The sequence below is a fragment of the Dufourea novaeangliae genome, unplaced genomic scaffold (assembly GCF_001272555.1).
Source record: "Dufourea novaeangliae isolate 0120121106 unplaced genomic scaffold, ASM127255v1 scaffold109, whole genome shotgun sequence".
In the NCBI taxonomy this organism is placed as follows: domain Eukaryota; kingdom Metazoa; phylum Arthropoda; class Insecta; order Hymenoptera; family Halictidae; genus Dufourea; species Dufourea novaeangliae.
The window spans coordinates 3,874,849-3,897,823 of NW_015373997.1; the positions used below are offsets into that span (position 1 = coordinate 3,874,849).

Genomic DNA, 22,975 nt, shown 5'->3' on the forward strand with positions numbered 1-22,975 from the left:
ATTTATAATTAAAATTAAAACTGTTTATGTGCTCTTCGTTTGTTTCGCAATTTACTGAATATTCTATATACACGAGAGGTAAGAGGAACTTGTCTATTTTTGTATCAGTTATATACAATTTACGTTTATACTTGCAATCACAAAACCATCCTTTAAATTCGTGTTCAGTTGTAGACCCCTGTAAATTTAGTTATACATCATTGTACCCTTTCGCAATCGTAGAAGATAATGTTTAACACTAACCGTACCGAGACTTTTATATACTTATTTGTACCGTATGTAAAACCGGTCATTTGACCGGCGGTCGATACGGTTAGTGTTAATATTCTTCTCCAGACAATCTCATCGTAATTATAGGATGATATTTTTTTCATTTAGAATAGATTAGTGTATAAAAGCCTTCGTTTAAAAAAAGACTTGTTCCATTTCACGTCAACAAAAGTTTGAGGAATCTTAAAACGATAAGAATTTCTGATTAGATATCAAGACGTATTCAATATACATTAAGTCAAACATTCACTATTCTTGAATTAGATAAAAGTTTCAAGAATAATATTTATAACGTAATGTGATAATCTAATAATATAGATTTTTTACTTTTTTATACACTGTTGTTTATACTCTTTCGTATATATATATACAGTTTAGAATTAATATTCTTAAAACTAAATGCTCATCGAACACTGCCTGTAGCAATTAACGAAACGAAGAATAAAAGTTTCCATGAAACAGAACAGTACTATTAACCGTAACAGCTTTTAGATGATTATTTAAAGCTTCTAAATATTTGTATAAATTGTTATGTGGAGCTATTTTAGAATTTCGTATTTATTGTTACGAAAATAATACCAATACGATTGTCAATCATTTTTTTATCGAATAAAGAAAAAGTATTATAATTTCACAATACTGTCAGTTTACTATGTTAATTTATGCTTCGTGACATAACTTCTATGTTTTCATTGAACTATTCGATTCCCAAAGTATTACAAAAAAGAATGAACAAACCTCATCTCTTGAAAAAAAATGCTTTATGTTGTATAAGAATACTTAACAAACGATAAAATGTCGAAATTATAAAAATAATAATGTACAATCAACAAAAATAAGCAATTATTCCATGAATGATGGGTAGATATTGTTTTTATTCTCTGTCCGTAATATCGAGAGACGCCAGTGGGATTGATACCGGTGGTCGACAGCCAGAACGATCTTCAAAAAAACATTAGTAGAACACTAAAACCGAAGCTGGATCCTCAATACGGAAATCTACTTCTTGATCCGCCATCTTGTGATCGTAATGGTAATTGATGTCATTCAGGATGGCTCGGTTCCGTGCGTTAACGTTGCGTGGTTTCACGTGAATTGTGCGAAAACCTATCATGAATTTCCACAAAATTACAGAATGAACATTACCGTTAAAAATGTAAATATTTATTCACCAGGTGGAAATAAATATTTCCTACTCACGAGTTTTGCTTTCAGCTTGAAGCTGACAGATATCCCGCAAGGTATCGAGACTTCTTATTATACCGTCGTATTGCAATCTTGTCAACTGTTTGCAACGAACCACCATACAGATCAGTAGATCATCAAGCATTTCCCGATTATTTCTCAGTTGTAACATCACTTCCGCTAGGACAATTCAGAGAAATATTTCAAGAATTCATAATTATATACAAGATATACCAATGAATAATTCACACTTTTTCACATTGTTTGAATATTTGTTTAACGAAAGTAAAAGAACATATGAATCTTTAATAATATTATAGAGACAATGTAATATATTTTAAATAAGTTTAATACAAAAGTCGTTCGTCCCGATCATAGACCTTCTTGTACATAATGTCTACGATTAAAACCAGCACTTTTTAAATGAAGTCTGATTTAAAATACAGGGGATGACGAGTATCAAAAGATTCTAGAACATTACTGAAATTAAATATCTGAAATAGTTGTTCAACACTACCACAAAGAAAAATAATTTTTCTCTTGTTCTAGTAACAATTCTCATGTATCACCCTTTTGTGAAGCACAGCGCCTATGAAAATCGTATCAGGGTATACTCCAAGGTAACGAATAAAATTTACAAGATGTCATTGTACCTAACGTGTTGGTGTAATGGGTAATAAGCAGTCCAACGGTGCTCCTGAAGTTACGAGATCTGCTCTGATCCCACACGTGTCCGCTGAACATTTGAAATCTAGCCAAGGGTACGCTGGGCAACAGCAAATAGCACATATCTTCGTAATGGGAGATATTAACTAGAAATCAAACTTAAAAAACTAAATGATTTATAGAATCAGACTTATTTTTATCTATAGATACAATTAAAGTAAATACCAATCGATGCGATTTTTTCTAATACTTCAGGCTGTATTTGTGTTTGGCAATAAAAGTGAACCGATTCAAGTTCGTCTAATTACATGCATAAAACTTTTGATAATAATTTATTTTTAGTTTAAGCAAGAATTTTCTCAATATCTTTATCAAAAAGTATATGTTTCCTGAGTTATGTAACTTTTGACAAAAATTTACAATGTACAGAGTATACAAACAAACAGTTCGTTTGATACAAAGGTTCAGGTTTAAACGTGATATACTTCCTTCAATGAAGTATTTTATGTTATCTACTTTATAATAAATATTTGGATTCAGATTAACGTGTTAGGGAAACTGTTCCAGGAAGTCTGTTATCTTCTGAGATAAAGAATACCGTTTAATCTAAATGAAACTTTCTTTTTTTAAACTAAACTTTCTTTTGTACAATTCCTTGGTACAAAATCTCACTACAAATCGAACATTCTTTTTGTTCATTCTTACATGATTTTTTGAAACAATCGCATCTCAATTGCCTAATGCAACTAACTAATGATACTAGAATCGTAGTTTGGGATATCAAAGAAAATGGCCAAAAAAGAGTAACGCGAAAATGATCATATAAATACTTTTTGTTAAATCGAAATTTTTTGATGTTACCGTCTATCTTTTGTCTTTACTTTCTTCATTTCGATTAACAGAAGTTGTGGAAAAGAATGATTAACACTATGACGATCGACAAAGTTGTTGAACTTTTTATATACATAACAAAATCCATATTTTATTAATTCTTGATAAGACTAAAAATTGAACAAAAACAGCTAGCCACTGGTGAAAGTTACTCGCGAAACTAGCCAATCGTCGTAGTGTTAACATTTATCAAATTAAGAGGCTCAGTTTGATTGCGTGATCACTTTTACGTCAGTCTGTATTATTTTGTACCTATAGTGTAAGAGACTGTTAGGTCGGGGCAAACAACGACCAAATTGTGCCAAGCGGTGTCCGCGATCGTGTGCTGCCTGGAATCGGAATCCCGTACGGATATGTGCAGAGTTTTCAGCAGTTTTGGTGCCGCGTTCGCCAAGGAGTTTAGAGTCTGATCCGACAAAGCTGGATAATCCAGCCTGAGAATGGTTAACGCGCGAAACCGACTGAGCAGCCGCAAATATCTGAAAGGTTTATTTTCCGTAACGTTAAATTCGACGAATTCGTTCGTTTATCAAACATAGAAACGGTGATTTTCTCAAGGATCCATTCAAAGCACTTATAATATTTAAACTCAATTCTCGTGTTCTTATTAGTACAACCACTGTGCCAAAGTTTTATGCAAATCGATTGAATTAGAATGACTATACAGGGTGTTTCATCTAACTTGATCACTTCGAATAATGACTTAACGGTACACTTTATGAACATTTTTAGGCGTGGAACTTAAATGGCATCAAGTGTCTATCTTATACATTAGGTTTAGGACGTATGAAGGTCCATACATTTTTACTCAGAATTTGATACTCTATCGATCTATGGTAAAAAAATAGGTCATTCCGTTAACAAAATCAAGGTGACCTCGAAATTTCTGAAATGCCTTCACCCACAAAAAAAAGCACGTACCTTATAAGTAGACTGCGAATTTTATGCATTTGTAACTTATAGGGCTGTGTGAAATACAACAAAAAACAAAACTTTCATACGATCCAACGAATTTTCTATTTTATTCTGAACCCAATAAGATGCTTAAGAGGGAAAATAAATTTCTACAATTGCTCTTGTCTTTATAAATTACTTTAGAAACTTTTATTTTGCATAAAAATCCGCAGTCTACTTATAAGATGCGCCCCTGGATGCCATTTAAGTTCCACACTTCAAAATTTTCGTAAAGCGTACCGTTAAGTCATTATTCGAGGTGATCAAGTTAGCTGCGACACCCTGTATATAGATTCGATACTTGACAACTGTCGCCAGTATTCTTTAGTCTTATACAACGACTTGTATCCAATTAAATTGAAGAGGTCCAAGGTGAATTACTTGCTGTACCTGGAATTGCTGTGAGGAGCTTGCCATTCACGGAATGCGCCCCGCAGATCTAAGTATCCCAAATGTTCGCTACAACCTCTGGATGCGCTTGCAAGAAGCCTCAGCACGTCGCTCACGCCGAGATTCGCATTCAGCAAACTCAACGTTTCCAAGTTGTGCTGACATCTGCGTAATCGTATCGATTATGTGCCGCGATGGGTAATTAAGTAGCAGACTAATCAAGTTGCAAACGGTTTCTAGTTAAAACCGTATAGTTTTGCGCAGCTCGCATTCTGTTACAGAAACGTGATAGGAAATGACCGACTTTTTAGTTCTAGATTCAACATTTGCAACTCTATCAATCTTACGAAATTCTAGAAACAGTGTTTTTACAATGTGTTCGTGGTGCTTCTGATGACTCGTTATTCTCTTGTAATTTCCTTAAGATTTACGAAAACATTTCATCCCCTAACCGGCCACGTGTCGTCTGTGAGACTGCTATTTTTATAAATTTTCTGATAATTCCAGAACGAGCATGCCCTTAAACCTGTTATTCCAACTAATCCAAAACTGGATAAACGAAAATAATAAATAATAATAAATATTTAAGTTGAATTTGTGTCGACTTCCAAGAAATTTTATCAAAATTTCATTTTTCTATCCATTCCTAAAAATACGAAGCTCACAGACGACACTTGATCGTTTGTGCACCAAAAATTCACATGTCTGGTTAAGGATTGTATTAAAATTTTAAGTGTCAAACTGATTATTAGGTTGGCCATTTTATACCATCTTCCTTAGTGCCTCCGATACAGTTAATTTCATTTAAAATAAAAGACGTTTAAAGCCTGCGCCCTGAATAGGTGGCTCTTAATAAAATTCCAAAAGATCCCGTATGTTTCCCTCCTCAACGTTTCATTAATCCCTCAAAAATAGAGGATTTAGAGAATACAGATGAATTACCCTAAAAAGTTTGTGAGGGCATAGAGGAGTTTGCCTCTGTTCCCCCATTTGCAACTGAAGATCCAGTCGGTGAGTATCAGTTTCTTTAATTGAACATTCTTGGCTCGCACAACCGTAAGGAAATCGGCCCCGGCTTCGGCTTGAATGTTACGAGTGATTCGCGCCTCTCTTGGCAAAATGTATGGTCGTGACCAGGCGAGTTCCAGGGTACGCATATGTTGTCCATATTTCGCCTAAGCATTTAACAAATCTCTGCTTAAACACGGTTAGAAATTGTTAGATATAAAAATAAACATTTTCTCAACTAACTATTCAAGAGTAAATTATATATTAGGTGTACCAATACGTACTCCACTATTGTTCATAATCAGTATTCGTTTCAAGGATCTGTACTCAACTCACAGCGATGTTCCTGCACGCTACACCATTGTTACATAACTAAAGATCGAGAAGATACGTTTAATTTCAAATATGTCGCCTCACAATTTAAAACATACTGAATTGGTACACCTAATACTGTAAGGAAATTTATTCGAGCAAACCTCACTGATTTTAATCGACAATAATTATTTGCTGTACAAAGAGAAAACATAGCCTGTCTCTCAAAGTTTCCGGCAAGCACGAAAGAAATAATACGAAATATTTTATAGAAAATCGAATCATCGGGGAAAATGTTCGCCCATGTTTTACGAGTATTATTGCGTACGGCTAATTCTCCCACCAATGGGAAGTCACCCCGCAGATCACGATCGATGAGGACTGTCACAGAACGCCAAAGAATCGGCGACGAGAGTGCACGGTTCCATGACTGGCAAACTTGTGCAACGCTGGCACGGTCCCCACGACCGAGGTGACTGAATATCTGCGTCAGTATCAGCTCCGGCAGCTGATCCCACATCTCCCAGTTTCAACTTGGCCCGTCTTCATCTCTACGTGGCTGAGGTAGCTGTCGCAACCTGGTTCAGGTTTTCTTGACAGGCTCGCTGGTATCGAGTCGATCGTCATCCGAAGCTCACGATCGGCTGCGCAGTTCACACGGAACCAGGAACATGAAGTACTGTTCAAAACGAACTTCCAATTATTTCTAATTTCTGCATCCTCGTGAATACAGAAGAGTATACCCACGAGCAAACTCGGCTTCCACTAGGGAAAAAAATAACGTAAGGAAAGGGCCTCCTACTACTTGGTATTGGGAATTATTGGAATTCATGCCAAATTAACATTCGACTTAACATTTATTTCACTGCCTGGAATAAATTTACCAAGACTTTTCTTCTACGCCGCTTTTCCCCCAACGGATGCCGACTTTGCTCGTGGGTGTACATTGACGATGACAGTGACTATAGATATAATAAGACTACGGGTGCCATTGTTGTCGAGGGGTCATGAATCTGTGCCTCAAGAACGAGCACCATTTGGTCTATCTTACCATAAGAATGTGAAACATTGCAGCATACATGTAGGATACATACAGATGTGTGTGTGATAACACAGACAAGAATCTCGTCTGTGGTGATAGAGACCTACCTTCACCCTGGGGTCATCAGGCCCCAAAAATCCATGACCGCACGATAACAATGGCATCCGTAGTCTTATTACATCTGTAGTCACTGAAAATAATATATTATCCTAGCCTGTTCTTGTTGGGAAAATATTCGAATGTTCTACCTGATTTAGCTACTGTAACAGAATAAAGGAAAGTCTTCTATCTTCTGATACAAAAATGGCGGGAGACGTATCACCGAATCGTCCAGCTGTATTACTTGAATGTACTGTACCCTTGAACTCGATGTTTCCATCGTCAAACTACGGCCTGGAAAAACACACAGAGATTACTCTGACTGAACAATAAAACTAGGGACCTAAGATTGAGATACCCATATTGCGACTTGAGTAACTTCCCTTTGATTTTGCAATTCCAGCAGGTACTTGAGAAAAAAACAGGAAAGGTTCAAGATAAGTACGCACTACATGGGAAATCATGTAAATTGCATGTAGAATATAGAGGGAATTCAGAGAGGTCTGTAAGTCTTTAAATAAAGCAATCGGGAGTTTAGAAACAGAGTTTAGAAGCCCGAAGAATACCCAAAAATTTATAGGAGTGGCTAGATAGGCCAAAGAGCGATAAAAAATTAGAAATAGAAGAAGAAAGTATTTTGGCAATCGTTTAATATTTGCTAACAAAGCCGGACTTGCAATAACTTAATATTATTAACAATTCAAATGTCCGGTTACGCCAGAAACGTAAATACAAAAGAATTCGTTCATATCGCGAGTGACGTGTTTGCGGACAAATACGCTCTGATATGAATGGAGTGGTATTATCAGACGCGTTTGAGTCATTAGAGTGATTCATAAATGAAGGACGTAACAACCGATGCGATAGACTGAATTTTTATAAATTGCAACGTAATCGTATGCACTCAGAAGTTCTGTATTCCGTCGCGTGTGTTTGAATATCCGAACGCAATGCATTGGAACTTTTGTCCTTGAGGTGTCGATGTAAAACGCAAAACAGATCTTTCATGCTGGTGGTGTACTATCAGATTACCGTAAGAATCCTTGATGACCTTTAATATAAAAGTATGTTGTTAATGATTAATAGTATTCTATTAAATTGGGATAAAATTATCGCTCTTACAGCTTAATTAACATTTGTTTAATTCGTGTTACATTTTCAATCCGATATCGAACTTTGTAAACAACAGGATTCATTAAACCAAGATTTACTCTATATTTCTATCATATTTTTACGCACACCTAAGGTAAAACGAATAACGAGTTTATATAATAATCTTAAGAACGAGTCGAAGAATTATCTAAATCGTTATTAAATTAATTAGTTTGCTTCCTCGACGGCATAAACAAGATTTTCCTGTTTATTGGTTCAACGTTGCGGCAAACTTAATAGTGTGGTGCGTTGTAAGATGGCGCTGCGAGAGGCGATAAGTTGCACGCTCAGAATTCCTAGTAACCCTAGTCAGTACGCGGAGTGCATCCAGTGCATATGCACCGAGCGGATACATGAAAATGAGAGTGCAACGTAATTTACAATGCACGTAATGTCAAGGACTGAACTGACCACGGATAGTGGCTACCGTATAGCAACACCGTATACGTCTTAGAAAACAAATACTTCGTCCAATTACGTAATTGTTTGATCTTGGTCTTTGACCCTGATTCTAACCTGTCCACGTGCCTCTTCAGAGCGTTGAGAACGCACGAGATCACAGTGCAACGTGAACAAGTTTACGTTTACGGAACAGGAGATTTGTATCGGTGCCAATTTCCCCGAGAATATTACACGCATCGATGAAAAGTCGCTCGTTAACGGTGCCAACGCGAAAGAATGAAGGAGGCGGAGGATAAAGTGTTGGACGAGGAACAGTGGAAGCTCGAGGCTCAAGCCGTCATCAATGACGTGAAGCAACATGTAACGGACATCAAGTTGTCGGAAAAATTGCAGAGTACGAATCAGTTTATCTATTTGAATTTGACCACGTTGGAAGAATTGAATTTCTGTATAGAATTGTCCGCCGCTGGATTCACCATCGTTGGCAATCAGCACGACGATACCTCGAACGCGGGAAACGAACATTTCGAAACGCCGTACAGTTTATTAGACTCTGTCAGCCCCCAGTACCGAAGCTCTTTCGGCAGTTCTCTCTTCGCCAAGCTTAAGAAATTAAGCGACGAACAGTGAGCAAATCAAATGGAAGTTTCTAATGGTACTTCTCAATTACAATTGTTGATTTAATTTTGGTACAATCATTTCATTAAAACTTTAAATATGTAGTACCGGACAAATGTTTTCGGAGATATATTGTTTGTTGTAGTGTCACATAATGAATTAGTCTAAAGAGAAGAGTAGAATATACATAAAATTATATAATGACTGTGTCCGATCATTTAAGTAGTTTCAATGGATTTTGACAGCAAATATATTTTTCCAATAATAAATAAAATTATCTGTGGCAAAGGTATTCGAACAGTAGTTACAATTTGACAAAATTGAAGGAAAATAAGTATAACATAATTTTTACATGGGATGAACGTAACGTGATTAATATTTTTAAGTATATCCTTTTGAATTTATGACTGTCAGTATCCTTCTTGACAGACTCCAAATTTATACAACATCGGAAGCGAACTCGAGGTCCTTGTTGTCCTAGGAAATTCGATTATTTACCAATAATGACCGAATACATACTGTAAATGGTAGCGAAAAAATACATGAGTTTCTTTCAAAATTTAAGCGTGGGAAAATAGAAAATACATCGTGTTTCTGATCGAATTTTCTGCGTGCACAGTGGCTGCTTAGACCGAAGGAAGCCGAGGTTTTCCGAGCACGTATAATAGTAATTTGCAAGGACAGGGTCGTATGAGATACATGGTAACAAGTGTTCTGAAGTTTTCACATGTTTTGACGTAAGCCGATACATGATGCCAAGAAAGTTTCTTGACCAGAGAGAAGTTAATAAGCATATAACTTCTTCCGAGTTCTGGCACGTCGCATTATTACCAGGCTTTCCATACTTCCCATTTTACAGTAACGCGAAGCGATTCTAAAACTACCTCTTGTGATATTTACGAAACAAGTAAATAACAATATGAATGCATAAATTAAGGATCGCTTCAGGTACCTGTGGAAGGAAGAGTACGGAAAGCTCGGTCTGCGTAAGTGGCGTCAGCAAATACGCTTATTTCTTATTAAAATTTTGGTTGCTATAATTTCATCTTCATGTGTTTCACTATCATGTAAAATATCGTTAAATTAGTCATTTTTCATTTTCATTAAGAGATAACCAAGGTGACCTACACATAACCTTGAAAACATGACAATGAAAATCTTTCATCTTAATGGATTCTATGATTTATACAATATGAACGTATCCTTTAAAGTTTCTAAACGATATTAATTATTTCATCGCTGTTTCTCAATCTGTGTTTATCGTGGAACGTCCTGTGTTCAAATTTCACATGGTTCTGCGAACAATAGGTACAGCGGTGGGATACCGACGAATCGCAGGCTGCTAGAAAGATATCCCTAGGAATCGAAAGATCAGTCGGTGCAAGTGGCAATATCGGTTGTGTTTACCCCCTCCTGTGCGTTCGTTGCTCTATGCCCCGTTTGGCGTATTCCACTGTCGAGTTGTGTGAAGTAACGAAGCGGTTTCGGCGAATGTGTCGCACCGTGTACGCGTTCCGTTGTGTTTCTGAATGAGTTTATCGTCGGTCGAGTGCGTGAGAACGACACAGTGCACCGTGCTCGTTAACGTTTCAGTGGCTAGTGCGACGATGTCGAACAGTGAGCGATGACACGCCCGTGAAAAACGATAACGACGGCGATCCTTTGATTGACCAGAAACGACGGACAAAACGCAGTAACGCGAAAGGGACCCCTCTTCGTGCATTCGTGTGACATCAACATCGAATGAAACATGCTTCAACCACGAGCTCCGTGCATCCGGCGGTAAAGAAGGTAAATTGTCATAAACGTTTCTCTAAATATTCCAGTACCGCGAAATCATGACAGATCGTTTGTTTTTATTCGTCGTCCGTACCGCGGCTTCGTGATATTATCACGAATGGGGGTGAGACAGTCAGTTCCTATATCTCCTTTAAACCTATATAATTGCGAGCGATATCGTATGTGCAGAAACGTCGCGGATAGTAACATAATATCGCAGGCTGCTGAAATCGTCACTCCTCGCCCGATATGCATCCATGGATACGTATTTGAAATGTCCTCGTTATTGCTGTTTCTTTTGCCGCGAAAACATGTTTTTCTTTCGCTAATACTTCCTCGTTTCAAATATTGCTATTCTATGAGGGTTTCACGGTTTTTTTTTTACATATTTTGTAACTGAACGAAATAACGTTATTTCCGTTACAAATACTTTGTTTACATAAGAATTATACAATAACGGAATTTGTTTCAATAACTTTTAGACGTTTTACGCGTATCCATTACATTTGCATTGCATATTTTCGACAGCATCAGTGAATTGTGTATTTAGGTACCTAGATCGTCTACACATATCTTTTCGTATTTATGTTTTGCCCCGTGACGGACGTTTTGTATGTAACTGAATAAGTTTGTTAACGCGTTTAGAAAAAGTAGTTTCGTGACATATATTACAAAATATGAATATAACATTACTGATTTATATACACTTATTATGGTCTGAATGGTTTTAATGAGTGTAAATATTTATGTACTTATTGTTTTCGTTTTTTAAAATGCTGAATATTTACAAATTACAATTTTATATATTTTTATATTCACCATTCACCGTGTAATGTAATAGCCACAGTTCAGGAGCAATGCTGATGGTCTAATTATGATAATCAGAATGATTCATCAGTTAAAAGATTGAGTTAAAGGAGATAGAATGTGAAACAAACATCTTGTATTCTTTCTCAGACATTCTATTAATGGTACAATATATTTCTTGATTGAATGATTTATTTATTAATTAATGTACAGAAAGAACAATTTCCAAGACATTAATTTTCACCCTATAACAACTGAATTTTATCTTAAGAACCCGTTTCTTTTTAAAAAGTTCTTTCGTAAAAACCGTTCGTTTTAACTACTCGCCGCCAAAACGACTGGTAACCGGTCTAAAAAAAAATATAAATAAAAAATGTAAACTTCATAAACATTCTACAATACTTTCTGCATTATATACGTTATAACCAAACGTTACGAAAACCTCGCATTCGGCGTTATAGGGTTACAAAATTAATAAATTTGTATTTTAGTGTTTATGGATGTGGATATTATGTTAGATATGAATCTATTACATTACACTGTTGTAATTATAGAAATGGTTCAATAAACACTTTTATTAAAAGATGCAATTTTGTGTTACTAAACATTGTGCATGTTTTATTAAAAAGAATGTATTCACAGTATTTTTCAGACTGAATATTCTATGTACTATTTTTGGATAAGAAGCATAATCCATACATATATACAGAATAGATTAGATAATATCACCCTTAGAGAAAATTGTAGCTTAAAATAGATGTATGGAAGGCAAGCGGAATGACACTATTTGTTCTATAGCTATAGAAGCACTTCTTACTTCTAGTACTTATATGTATACTTTCAATTATTTATAAATTCATAGTTATGATGGATATGGTTAAGAAATGGACCATGAATTTTATTTTTAACAATATATAATTAATAATTTTCTAACTGAACAATAAGTAGTCAGTTAGATTTTTCATGTAATTATATCAGTTACGAAAAAGCATTCAGTTTAATGTTGATAATAAATGATGAAAAGTATTGTTCTGACAAATAAATTTATGATACGGTATACTGCATCAAATAGTGTCATAATTGAATTTAATTTATTCAGTCTTTTATATCTCACACTTCATAATAGACGTGAAAGGGGTTGTTATTTATACCTAACTAACTAACAATCTAAGCATTTAAAAAAAATAAAGCATTTAGAATAGAAGAATGATACATATAGAAATATCTCAGTTTTTGTTGTTCCAGTAGTCAGACAAAAATTTTTTCAGAAAAAAGGAATGGCTAGTTTGATGGTAACCACATCGAGTAAGAATAGTTCACGCAGTACATCACCCAACAGAGGAAATACATTGACCTCCCCTCAACAGTTGTCAGCTACTTTGGATCATCCACCAAAAGCACGTAATGCTTCACTGTAAGATTTCATTCTTTTTAAATATACCATCTAAACATTCACATTTAGAGCATACATTAAAATTAAAACTATTTATTTTTCTTTCATAGTATTTTACATAAAAATAAAGAGCTAAAAAACATAAAAATTTTTACATAAAAATAAAAAAAAAACATGCTTTTTCACATAATGTATCTAGTAATACAATATAAGTTAATGTTACTTTTACATATTATTATTTTTAATACTTAAAACAATACAAATCAAAAGATATATAAAAGAAGATTGGTGTACAATTAAATTTGACTTTGCAGATCCCAAACAGGGGAGGGCAGTACAGGCAGTGGAAGTAGTGGTGGTGGAGGTAGTATCACCATGAAAGGTAGTAGGCAAAAATCACCAGGGACTGTGATTCGAATAGGAGATGCTATGGATGAATCAAATACCAATTTAATCACTGCCGAACCAGATGAGTTTGTGCCAAATATTCACCCGCCAACTGATGATGAAGGAGTATGTAATCAGTTTATTGTAAAATAATATTAGTTTTGTAGAAACCTTAGAGCTGTTCGATATTTTGTGTATTTAACAATCCTTTCTCTTAAATAATGAGCTCATCAGACTGAAATGTGAATTTAATGCCATTCTAATAACAGAAATATTTTTATAAGTTTAATATTTTAACATTATATGTTTAACAATATGATATTAATAATATAAATCATGGGCATATTTGTTCCAATGTCCAACACCATTATGTATCCTTCTATAAAGTTGCTTATGTAATACTATGCTGTTGTGCATGTAGCGACAATTACACTGTAATGCAAGGTCATCAACCAGAACTGTATAATCAGGGTTATAGGTTAAGAAATGAAACAGCTATTTGCATAATGTTCTAAGTGGGTTTGAAGCTGGAGAATTCATTCTTCGAGACTTCAGAGTGCCATCATGAACTCTTAACTGTCGTTCATTGTTGTAGCCATAGAAATGTGTTTTGTTAGTTATAACTTACTTTACAGTGTTCAACGTTACATTTGTTATATGTGAATTAAGTATACTTATGTTAATATAAAATTAATTTTATTTATAGGAACAGTATCATGCAACACAATCGTTCCTATCAAATGGCTCCTCCGAATTAATAACTGACGATGTTGATGCTAGTTCCGCTCGTGTTTGTCAAGCTATTGAGCACATCCAAAATAAAATTGCTAAAACACGAGAGCTGATAAGAATAGAACAAACCACACGTGATGGTAATTTTCAGCAATAAACAGTTAATCAGTATAGTGCAGATATTGAGCACAAACCAGAGCATTAGAATAACTTTCAAACTATGATAATATACAACTTCTGTGTTTCCAAAAATCTGTTTCACGAATCAAATATTCAATAACATGTATTTGTCTTTTAGAAAATGTCAATGAATATTTAAAATTAGCTGCCAATGCTGATAAGCAGCAGCTTAACCGAATCAAGGCAGTATTTGAAAAAAAGAATCAAAAATCAGCGCACAGTATTTCTCAACTCCAAAAGAAATTGGATAGTTATACGAAAAAATTAAAAAATTACGAATTAAATGGAGCACCTGCAAGTCATAGACAACCTAGGGAAGTGCTTCGTGATATGGGACAAGGGCTTAAGTAAGCAGATTCCTTTTTTTTTTAAACAGTATATGTAGTCATGTAATTGCACCAGTACAGTAGTAATGTATTCATGAGAGCTCATATACGTATATTTCTTTATTTAATTCATTGGATACTATACAATTGATACTAAATTTAGATGCTAATGCCAATGTTTGTTGATAGTATAATTGACATATAGATTAGAACAGACCATAAGTATTTGTACAAACCGCTATTTCGTATGTTTATATTAATCGTTTAATTGATAATATTTAATAGTAGATACTTTAATGCTGCATTTCATACAGGGAAACTTACTAAAGTGATATAAATTCTTTTTGTCTTTTAATTCGATTTTTATTCTGCTAAATATAGAGAATGATTTCTTCATCTAATTTAAGACTCACTTCCAGAAATGTGGGTGGCAATATTAGGGATGGAATCACTGGTTTTTCAGGGTGAGTGTTGATATGAAAATAGATTTCGGAATAATGCTGCTTGATTATTCCTCCATACAGCGTGCGCTATTCGTAAATCTATTCGTAAAAAAATTAGAATTTTACAATGTCAATAGTCAAAGTATTTATGAAAGTTGTGCTGTAACCATATCTTATGTACCTCTGTATTAGTATTATGTAATTAGGATTATGAATAGGCTAGTATTTAAACTACAGTATATAATATTTAAGAAACAAAATTAACTTATGTTTATTTTCTTATTCTCATTACGATTTCTGTATTGTATGAATGTTTTAGGAGTGTTATGTCGAAACCAAGGGAATTCGCACACTTAATAAAGAACAAATTTGGCAGTGCTGACAATATAAATACACTATCACGTGAGTAATTTTTACTATAAATATTTCGGTTAACTAACATGGATTGTGAACTTCGAAATTCTAATTTGACTATTTAATTTACAAATAAAATTTATTAAAAAAAAACTGTATTAACGTTTTGTGTTTTAAAAAGCACTATCACTAGCACAACTTGCTTTATGCTAACAAACTTCAGTCTTACATGCAATAGTAAGCACATTTTTGTTTATTTACTATACTTATCAAGGAAATGATAACCAAATAAATCATATACTTATCAGTAACATGTAAAATATATAGATGTATACACACACACACACACATACACACTAACTGTAAAGTATATCAGTTTCATCTTAACGGCTTCTTTACCAATAATTGATGGATAAATACCATTTAATTTTTTTGTGCTCTCGTGGCAGTTGAAAGTAGTAAGTAATATTTTGGCTCAAATTATTCTACTCTCTTGCACATATATCTGTATTGTATTATGTTTCTTCCGTTACATACTTTATAAATATTCTGTTCTTCGGTGTACGCACAATACATGTTGTACTTTTCCTGGAAACTTAGTTATCTGAATTTTCACATGACTGGAAAACCAATTCTGCTCACATACACACTTAAACTACACAGCAGTTTCCATATCAGAGTGTTGTATTTTACAATCATATATTATCAATTTAATGTTTTCGTTACTATACTGTGTTATTTACTAATTTTGCCTTGTATTTTAGTGGCTTTCGTAAATTAAAAATTTGCTTTTCTTCAAAGTTAGTTATCCAATACATTTATCTACACTGGAAAACCAATTTCTGTATTGAAAAATTCTAAAATTGACGTTATACATACATACACTAGAGAAACCATTCCAAAATTTTCAGTAGTCACGATACTAATAATTTAAAAAATTGTTCGATCACGTAGGATGATAAGAACATTTCATTACAACGACCTAAACTAGGCACTACTGTAGTTGTTAATAAAGACGAATAATTTGGTATTGGATAACATTCTAACTTGCGACGTCTATGTCTCTGCAGATGGCTCGACTTTTTATGTAAACGATACACCGCGTGCAGGTAATGGGGATAACGCTAGTGTTGAAGATGAAAAAGCACACCATGGCTCGGCCACGCTTCCCGGTGGATGTAGTTTGGGATCAACTCACAGCGCGACAGCAATGAAATTTCCATCCGAAGAAGGTTCAGAGTGCTCTAGTGTCACGAGTGAAAGCGGACCTGGTAGTAGAGGACAAGCACACGCGTGTCACAGTAATAACGCTGCGCTTAGTCTGAAATCTATATTCTCGGAATTACAAGAACACAGAGAAAATCTGGATAGGATGAGGGAAAAATTAGAAAGCTTGAAGGTCTGTGTTCGGAATATCGGAAACATTAAAGAATTTACAAAGATGCTTCGACAAGCCACATGGTTACTTACATTATTAAATAATTTTAGACGTTACAACAAGAGGTGTCATTTCTATCCCATTCATTACAAGAAGAACGTTTCCGAAGCGAACGTCTAGAAGAACAAATCAACGATCTAACTGAATTGCATCAGAACGAAGTAGAAAATTTGAAACAAACCATAACGGATATGGAAGAAAAAGTGCAATACCAAAGCGAGGACCGGTTAAGGGACATACACGAAATGTTGGAGAGTTGTCAAACGAAAATTTGTAAAATGGAACACCAGCAGCAACAGCACCAACAGTATGTCACCCTGGAGGGCTTAGATAATAGCAATGCGAGGGCGTTGGTTGTAAAACTCATAAATGTAGTGTTAACAGTGTTGCAAGTTATTCTACTTCTTGTTGCAACGGGTGCTGGTATAATGATGCCTTTTCTAAGGACCAGGTACAGCTATACATCTTGCTACAAATAATCGTTTTTTTTTTTTCAGTTACATTAGGGGATATTGGAACGAGTAATATTACATGTTATTAATTCACTGAATCATAAAACGTGATTATTCTTCTTATATCATTGCTACTCTTGATTTCCATTCTCATATGCATATTCATTCATAATTCTTCCTCCCGTTACAATGTCATCTGATTTTATGTTCGCACACTCATTGCTTTATTTTGTTTTCGCATCTCTGTTGCAGCTGTACTAAGCCTCATTGTTTCATGTGCAGGGTGCGCATATTAACGACAACGCTTGTTGTATTGGGCATTGTGTTCGTGCTCAAACAATGGCCTGAGGTACACGACGTTGGCAGTCACCTCATGCGCCATCTTAAACAGACGCTCGCCGTTAAGTAGCATCGTAAGTAAATTATCATCGTGTTAATAGTTTGCGGAAAGAAACAAAACGTGAAGTAATTTTATGAGAAATATAGAAGTATGACACATATCACCGATACCTTCGAGCGGTTCGATTTTAATTTAAATTTCAATTAAATCCGATCGACTTCAGTTTCGATGTATAACGAATACATGAGACTTATTTTAGGGTGGTATACTTAAATTTACTATACCCTGTGATGAAGAAAAGTTGTACACAATGATCAACATTTTGGATCCGTTTATCAGTGCTGTAGTTTTGGAGCAATAATAGTAGGTATATGCGCAGAGACAACTTTATTTGTACCTTGAATTCGATCATATTCACCGTTACCGTATTAAATCAGATGAGTGATGAAGTCTATTTGATACCATTGACAGAATTACGATAAACAAAAAGAAAGAAAACATATTTTGCTGTGCAAAAATGTTTCGCTTAGGGAAAAAGAGATTTTCTAAAAACTATAAATGTGAAAGTGTCTTTTACCCTTTATAAATTTATGTTCAATTTTCTTGTATCTGTCTGAAGAGTTTATGTTTAAAAGAAATGCGATCAACTGCGTACAAGTAGTGAAAAAGTGATTATACATTATATCAAAATAAAATAACTGTTATGGAACATAAACGGAACAAAAATTAGAACGCTGTACACTGATATTGCTTAAATACATACGGCACATTGTTAGAAGAATTTACTCTGATAAAGTGACGTCGGGTAATGATCACGATCACTTTTCCATAAGTCATTGATTAATATAAAATTAGAAGAAATTACTGACTAATGTGTCGGCACTGACTAAAAGCTAGACGAGGAAATATTTTATCATCAGTGTCTGTGGGTGGTACCATTATTGGAATTAAAATTAATACGTTTGATATTTCAATGAAAGCGAGTCATTTACAAGATACACGATTCTAAAGCAAACATTTATAATTAATATCGTCCAATTGTTAAACAATAATGTAAATTAAGGAAACAGAGGGATACTTGCATACTGCGTAAGTACATCCTCACCTCAAACTTTATAGAAGTAGCATGATGTATTTTTTAGTGTCGACGGTAAGATGATCAACTCGATAAATCGTAGAGATTACAGTATTTCTAATTATCTTTATATATCATTATGTAAGTACATTCTCACCTCAAACTTTATAGAAGTAGCATGATGTATTTTTTAGTGTCGACGTAAGATGATCAACTCGATAAATCGTAGAGATTACAGTATTTCTAATTATCTTTATATATCATTCACAAACGTAATCTACATTCATGAGAGTTTAAAAAGCGAAACTTCTCGGAGTATGAATAAAAAGTGTATATGTATATATAACAGCGAATATCAAAAGAGGACCAACACGCTCCCTTCCTCTTACTATGTAATTATAATTCACTTTGTGCATGATATAAAAGTGATACTTGGTCGTGAGTAAACGGATCAAGCTTTTTAGTCTCATGAGTGCTTCAAACCACCACAGACACAACTACGCATACATATAATAATATGAATATAAAGAAATGAACCATGACAGATATTGAAATGAGAGAAAGACTGATGGACTACATCGCTGTTACAATTGTGAATAATTTAATATTCGTGGCAATTTTACGTTGCTAATCATCGGAAATCTTAAAACAGTTAGAACAATATAAGGAAAACAAAACAAAAAGACGGAACAACAATCGTAAAATTATAATGGGAAGAGAAAAAAAAAGATTCTCACATTAAACATAGAGGTGCTCAAATCTGTGAGTGTATAAAATAAAATATTGGTCTACGTAATTCTTTTTATCATATCGTCCCTATTTAATAGTAAAACATAGTTTATTTTTTATTAAGTTTCCTAATTTTCACCTTCATAGCTTTATTGCTAAGCACAGTATCAGTAAACGCAAAGTTTCACAACCCACTATTATGGGTACTCTTCATGAATATGTGACGAGCGAAGTAAACAAAAAAAAACGTACTTTCCCGAAAACAGTTGATTCCTTTTTTATTGCTTACTATACACAAACATACATATATATATATACAAAGTCCTATTTACGTTTTGTAAACAATTAATTTATAATTTATGTTAAGTTCACGTAATTAGTTTTTTTGTTATTTGTATATGTTGGACTATGTAATGTTATCATTTCGTTGATCTATGACATGAGAAGTAAGGAAAAATAATTTTATTCGATTAACAGAAACTGTAAATAAAATTAAATTTATCTGGTAACGTATTTTATTTCTTGTGCCTGTTGTTCATGAATACAAAATCACATTTCCTTCTTTTTATTTGACGGTATAATAATTACAAAATTCATCGAATTATTCTATATTACTTTCTATTATTAATATTTACGACAAGTAGTATCCAATATATTTAAATATTAACAGAAAAGGAAATTTTATACTGTATCCCCAAGTCCACAAGGCAATTATGTATCTTCTCAAATCACATGTATTTCATTCTCTCAAGTTCGGTTTTCTTTATTACTGTACCATAGAACTTCTTTTCATTAAATTTTTTTTTAGCAATCACGAAAAAGAAACATTTTTCCCTATGATCCTGCTGCGTTCCTAATTTAAACACATATTGCTGTGACTACATTAAGTTTCTGTGTAAACGGTAGAAGTTAAAAATTAGTTTTTGAGATCAATGTAATTGCGAACGGAAATCCTGTGAAACAGATGTACGTATTCGTCAGAAAAAATGTGTGCAACAATGACTCGCTGATGGTATGTTGATTCTCTTAAAACATTTTAGATTGTTTAAATCAAACTTTGTCTAAAGAAATATATGTTTGCTTATTATTGTGTAAGTGATACCTAAACAACATATATAGGGTGTTCAGTGTCGCGCTGTATTTATAACGTTTGACTTTTTTTGGCCCGATTGTTATCCACTGGTTATTATCGGTATTCATCTACCACGATGAACAATAAAATTCTATTTATATATATAAGCTAACAATTGAAAAAAAGACGCAAATGTGTAAGAGTTGTATGTCCGATCGCCTGTTTGTAGTTTCGTATTGAATAAGTGACACCCTATATGTATTGTATAGCGTTAGATCCGTGGTGCTTTGTAAAATACATATGTAATCCAATACTAGAAAATTTGTTAACACCATCGACCATTGACTTAGCGAGGGCCCCTACATCTGCACGCTTACAACAGTGTTTATATATAATAATGAAACCTGGGCGTAGCGGAAGAGAAGCGATATGTTAGAGAAAAAAAATAGTAAAAAAAAAAGAGAGCAAGAGTTCCAAGTGTTTACATTGACAAGAGGTTACAAGTATGTCAAACAACGATGGACGTATTTTGTATCTTACATTGTTACATGTTTCTGTAAGTTTCTCTTTTTATCGCGGCTGTTTACAATTTTATATGTATTTTATATTTACCAAACTTCGATGGGGGAATGCACGACGTATGTATGTTTAAATAATTTCATGACAGATCAAACGTATAATCCTGGAATTCTCGTCAGTATAGTCGTTATATCTTTGTAACTTCAGGGGCCCCCCCTAGTTTATAGTGTAGAGGAAAAACAGCGTAACGAAGTACATATATCGTCATCGATGCCTTGCATAGGTAGTTAATGTCAAATTATAGATTAAATATTTGTTGTCAATTGTAGGACGATGTAGGGCAATACGAGCAGTGATTATAAAGGATGTTATCACGCTAGACGCATACACATTATGCATACACACGAGTGTACGTATGTAATAGCTGCATAACAGGTCAGTGTAATAACGTAGTTAAAAGACAGAAATAAGTTTATGTCCATTTTTAAAGGGGAAAAAAAAGAATATCGACATACGCGCGTAACGCTCGTATTATGTTATCGCTGCTAAAGGACAATTGCAAGCCAAGTATCGATTTAGCAGCTCTTGTCATTTGACGTTATTATTTAATACCGTTTCGAAATAAAAAGGAATTTTTAATAAACTCGGTCATTATTTCCACTGATCAGGATACTCCTTAGTTGCTAACAAAATTATCGACCCTTTCACACGGGGAAAGAGAATTTGTTGTTCTGAAGTTTCCTTTTTGAAATATCGACAAATAAATATATATACGAATAATGTGAATAGGTACAAAGAAATTTCAAAATGACTCCGAAGTTGACTATAAAGTTTTTGTATTTTATATCGAGAGGGTTTGTCAATAATAATAATATTACAATCATCACAAATTTACAAATAATGTAATCGTTTCATTATCATTTATAATAATATATCACAATTTCTACTTTGTGTAGTGCTGAAAGCTGTTTTATTCAAAAGAGAATCGCTGAGACGCCACAGAAATATACGCTGTGATAATGATGATCGTACGCTAGGTAAATCTAAATTTTCTGTTAACTTTAAAAAATTATGTTATTAATCATATATAACCACCGTGTTCATAGTATTTCTTGCAGTAAAAGTAGCTATCAGCCTTTGATTTATTAAATAATATGTTAATATTTTGCTAACATTAATAAGAAAATATTTCACTTTCCTTATTGTTATATTTTTTGCATTATAGTCGATAGAAGCTGCATCGTCTGATTATCCTAGTAATATTTCCAACAATTTTTGGTGCACATAAACTACGAAATGTAAATTTTCGTATATTTACGTAATGAAAAAAATATTCCCGTCTGTTCAGCATAGTTGAACATGTTTCTTAAATAAATAAGATACGTATTGTTTAATGAGTGATTGTATTTCCTAGAAATACATTTAGAACATAAATTATAAATTATTATATTTCAATGACCTTTGATTACGTTTAACTCATCAAATAATTTGAGCTTTCTGTTAAAATGAATGTAAATATTGTCCTATCATAGATTCGTACATGAATAAGCATTTTCACATGCATTATTAGGAAAATTGATTATACGTAAAGGACCGTGTTCTGTAATATCATATAGATAGAAAAGATTAATAACCGTTCATCTCCAAATATTTTAGAACAATACAAAAAGTAGATAGTTCAAAAGTATCGACATATTTCGGTAAAATACTTATACCGATATAAAATGAAAATAATATAAATGATTGTTCAATTTCCTTCCTTTTTCTATATTTATGCGTAACTTTTAAAAAACACATCCTCTCCCTTTACAAAGAATTCTCGAAAATATATTCTTTGTATACATTTTCCACGTGTATACACTACAGTAAAGGAATACACCATGGTGACTAATGCCGCTTCTTGTAAAATGCAGACGCAATATTTTATTTTCTATGTGTTTGTATTATTTCAAAATCTTTC

The 22,975-nt window shown here is 33.8% G+C and overlaps 3 protein-coding genes across 8 annotated transcripts; 2 read left to right on the forward strand and 1 right to left on the reverse strand.

Annotated features, from left to right (window-relative positions):
* Window positions 1-1,225: 1,225 nt before the first annotated feature.
* On the reverse strand, window positions 1,226-6,196 carry LOC107188051 (F-box only protein 39-like). Its single transcript, XM_015576283.1, has 7 exons — window positions 6,005-6,196; window positions 5,299-5,531; window positions 4,357-4,521; window positions 3,265-3,491; window positions 2,109-2,267; window positions 1,471-1,635; window positions 1,226-1,377 (listed from the first exon to the last, which is right to left on the reverse strand). The coding sequence occupies exons 1-7, from the start codon at window positions 6,194-6,196 to the stop codon at window positions 1,226-1,228; spliced, it is 1,293 nt and encodes a 430-aa protein (XP_015431769.1).
* Window positions 6,197-8,383: 2,187 nt separating this feature from the next.
* Window positions 8,384-9,018, forward strand: LOC107188037 (GSK3-beta interaction protein). 2 transcript variants are annotated; one of them, XM_015576261.1, is made up of 2 exons: window positions 8,384-8,765; window positions 8,826-9,018. In XM_015576261.1, the coding sequence occupies exons 1-2, from the start codon at window positions 8,648-8,650 to the stop codon at window positions 8,999-9,001; spliced, it is 294 nt and encodes a 97-aa protein (XP_015431747.1). In that variant the 5' UTR covers window positions 8,384-8,647; the 3' UTR covers window positions 9,002-9,018. The 2 variants fall into 2 exon arrangements, with proteins under 2 accessions (XP_015431747.1, XP_015431746.1); XM_015576260.1 differs by having other exon boundaries at window positions 8,384-9,018.
* A 1,187-nt stretch (window positions 9,019-10,205) lies between these two features.
* Window positions 10,206-17,996, forward strand: LOC107188011 (transmembrane and coiled-coil domains protein 2). 5 transcript variants are annotated; one of them, XM_015576227.1, is made up of 12 exons: window positions 10,206-10,780; window positions 12,844-12,989; window positions 13,283-13,481; window positions 14,062-14,227; window positions 14,386-14,614; window positions 15,013-15,057; window positions 15,356-15,438; window positions 15,840-15,848; window positions 16,461-16,789; window positions 16,879-17,279; window positions 17,533-17,693; window positions 17,880-17,996. In XM_015576227.1, the coding sequence occupies exons 1-11, from the start codon at window positions 10,733-10,735 to the stop codon at window positions 17,687-17,689; spliced, it is 1,812 nt and encodes a 603-aa protein (XP_015431713.1). In that variant the 5' UTR covers window positions 10,206-10,732; the 3' UTR covers window positions 17,690-17,693; window positions 17,880-17,996. The 5 variants fall into 5 exon arrangements, with proteins under 5 accessions (XP_015431713.1, XP_015431715.1, XP_015431714.1 ...); XM_015576229.1 differs by having other exon boundaries at window positions 17,563-17,693; XM_015576228.1 differs by lacking the exon at window positions 15,840-15,848.
* The last annotated feature ends 4,979 nt before the right edge of the window (window positions 17,997-22,975 follow it).